Source organism: Bremia lactucae (genome assembly GCF_004359215.1).
Source record: "Bremia lactucae strain SF5 chromosome Unknown BlacSF5_NotPlaced_88_SHOA01000037.1_17740bp, whole genome shotgun sequence".
Lineage (NCBI taxonomy): Eukaryota > Oomycota > Peronosporomycetes > Peronosporales > Peronosporaceae > Bremia > Bremia lactucae.
In genome coordinates, this window is record NW_027152101.1 from 5,358 (window position 1) to 8,085 (window position 2,728).

Consider the following 2,728-nt stretch of genomic DNA (forward strand, 5'->3'; position numbering starts at 1 on the left):
TTAAAGTCGACGACTGCGTTGGTGTTCACGGCGACGAAATTCTCGTTCAAACGCGGAATTGCCAATGAATCTGCGGCTAATACCCGACGAAGTGCCTTCAAAACCAAATTGTCCGACACCTCCAGATGCACCAACAAACTCGTTGTTGCCACCCTGGCCAAACGTTCCCAAAGCATTTTGGCTGCTAAAGCCTCCAAACGTGTTGCCACCTTGTGTCCCGAAGCCCATCTGCTGACCGAGGCCACCGACTCCATTTCCATTCAAACGCCCACTTATACCAGCGCCACGATCGCCAAACATGCCGCCACCGAGAGCACCCATTTGATTTGCTCCACTGAATCCGCTTATTGCGTTGCCACTGCCAAATCCACGAGCAACGCCTCCACCATTGGCAGGTAAAGTGTTCCTGGCTCCCATACCAAGTCCACCTCCTATAGCGTTATTACTGCCGCCTACGTTTGAAAAGGTTGGAATTTCGGCTGTTCTTAAATCACCATTCTGAGTTCCCGATATTGGTATGGCGGGTTGTACGCCATTACCTGTGTTTGCATTGGCGACATTAGTCGGTGCTGGTGTCGTGAATGCTGGTGTTGTGGGTGCAGGAGTCGCCGTTGATCGTCCATTTACTGTTGTCGGAGCGGGCGTCACCAGACCAAAAGCAGAGCCATTTGCTCCAGCCGCTGCTGTGGCAGTACCCGCGACTGCGGTGTTGGATGAGCTGACGACAGCAGTATTCGAACTAGCAACCACTGAAGATGGCACATTTACTGGAACTGGAATATATTGTGGCACTCCAACTGGAACAGGAATCGCAATCTTCGTGACTTTCTTAACGACTTTTTTCATATGTCTGGTGTGATGACCTTTGCTGCTTTCGTCTTCATGTGTTGGCTGGTTTTCAGCTGTAGAGCGTAGACCACGCAGTGACGGTGTAGCTTGAATCTCATCCGTGGTGATGAATACAGCTACTGCGACGATAGCGGCGAATGCGGCAGCAGTTTTCATAATTGTAGGGAATCCGAAAAAGAAGGCAAAAGCTGCTAATTGTGGTGAATGCTTTGTTGCTTGTAAAAAATCGAGTGAGTAGACGATATTACGGCTTTACTTGGCAATGGCATCACCCGTCACGACATTTCTGACATTTGATATTCATGAAAGGCAGGTATTGACCGAAACTTTCTCTTTCTTTCAATCAACACAAACGTTATGGTCACGGTGATAGTGATCAAGCGTGGTGCCATGATGATAACAATCGAACACTTTGCCCGATAGTTTCTCTTGCATTTGAGGATTGCCCGAATCAAATCGTTTTTAGAAGATCATGATCAGAGGCTTGAATTTGCGCATACCATATTTAAGTCGCGGCCACGTCAAACAATATGGACATGTTAGGAAACGTCAAGGAAAGTAATTTATTAAAATCGATATCTTCGTATACGACAAATTCTTCGACGACAAAATCGACATATACTTCGACAACGATACATAAATTATCGAAGCTATTCGACACAGCAAAAGGAAGACTTAACAATACTTGCACCAACACTTTATTCAGTAATCTCTAACGCAACAGGGTAGAATACCTCGAATGTACTCAACCAACAATTGTGTTATGGCGATATCAGGACAGTGTCTCATTTCCAAATCAAATAGTGATGGTAGGAATGGCTTTGCCTTCCACATCCGGGCATCAGCGATATACCCAAAAAATACAATACGAAATTGAACTATAAAAAACGGACATCGTGGAAGTATTATTAAAAGGAATACAATTTGGCACTGAATAAGGTTCTTCAATATACAAAGAGGATGTGTTCCCTCGGCTTCACAATGATTAAAGTCGACGACTGCGTTGGTCTTCACGGCGACCAAATACTTGTTCAAACGCGGAATTGCCAATGAATCTGCGGCTAATACCCGACGAAGTGCCTTCAAAACCAAATTGTCCGACACCTCCAGATGCACCAACAAACTCGTTGTTGCCACCCTGGCCAAACGTTCCCAAAGCATTTTGGCTGCTAAAGCCTCCAAACGTGTTGCCACCTTGTGTCCCGAAGCCCATCTGCTGACCGAGGCCACCGACTCCATTTCCATTCAAACGCCCACTTATACCAGCGCCACGATCGCCAAACATGCCGCCACCGAGAGCACCCATTTGATTTGCTCCACTGAATCCGCTTATTGCGTTGCCACTGCCAAATCCACGAGCAACGCCTCCACCATTGGCAGGTAAAGTGTTCCTGGCTCCCATACCAAGTCCACCTCCTATAGCGTTATTACTGCCGCCTACGTTTGAAAAGGTTGGAATTTCGGCTGTTCTTAAATCACCATTCTGAGTTCCCGATATTGGTATGGCGGGTTGTTGGCCATTACCTGTGTTTGCATTGGCGACATTAGTCGGTGCTGGTGTCGTGAATGCTGGTGTTGTGGGTGCAGGAGTCGCCGTTGATCGTCCATTTACTGTTGTCGGAGCGGGCGTCACCAGACCAAAAGCAGAGCCATTTGCTCCAGCCGCTGCTGTGGCAGTACCCGCGACTGCGGTGTTGGATGAGCTGACGACAGCAGTATTCGAACTAGCAACCACTGAAGATGGCACATTTACTGGAACTGGAATATATTGTGGCACTCCAACTGGAACAGGAATCGCAATCTTCGTGACTTTCTTAACGACTTTTTTCATATGTCTGGTGTGATGACCTTTGCTGCTTTCGTCTTCATGTGTTGGCTG

The 2,728-nt window shown here is 47.3% G+C and overlaps 1 protein-coding gene across 1 annotated transcript in view; it reads right to left on the minus strand.

Annotated features, from left to right (window-relative positions):
• The window catches only part of CCR75_009614 (uncharacterized protein), a gene marked incomplete at both ends in the record, with an annotated part of 5,686 nt that continues 2,958 nt past the window's right edge, over nt 1–2,728 (minus strand). The window contains 2 exons of the mRNA XM_067967653.1: nt 1–968; nt 1,939–2,697. Coding sequence (XP_067817870.1) covers nt 1–968; nt 1,939–2,697 — 1,727 coding nt within the window. The remainder of the gene's footprint in view (nt 969–1,938; nt 2,698–2,728) is intronic.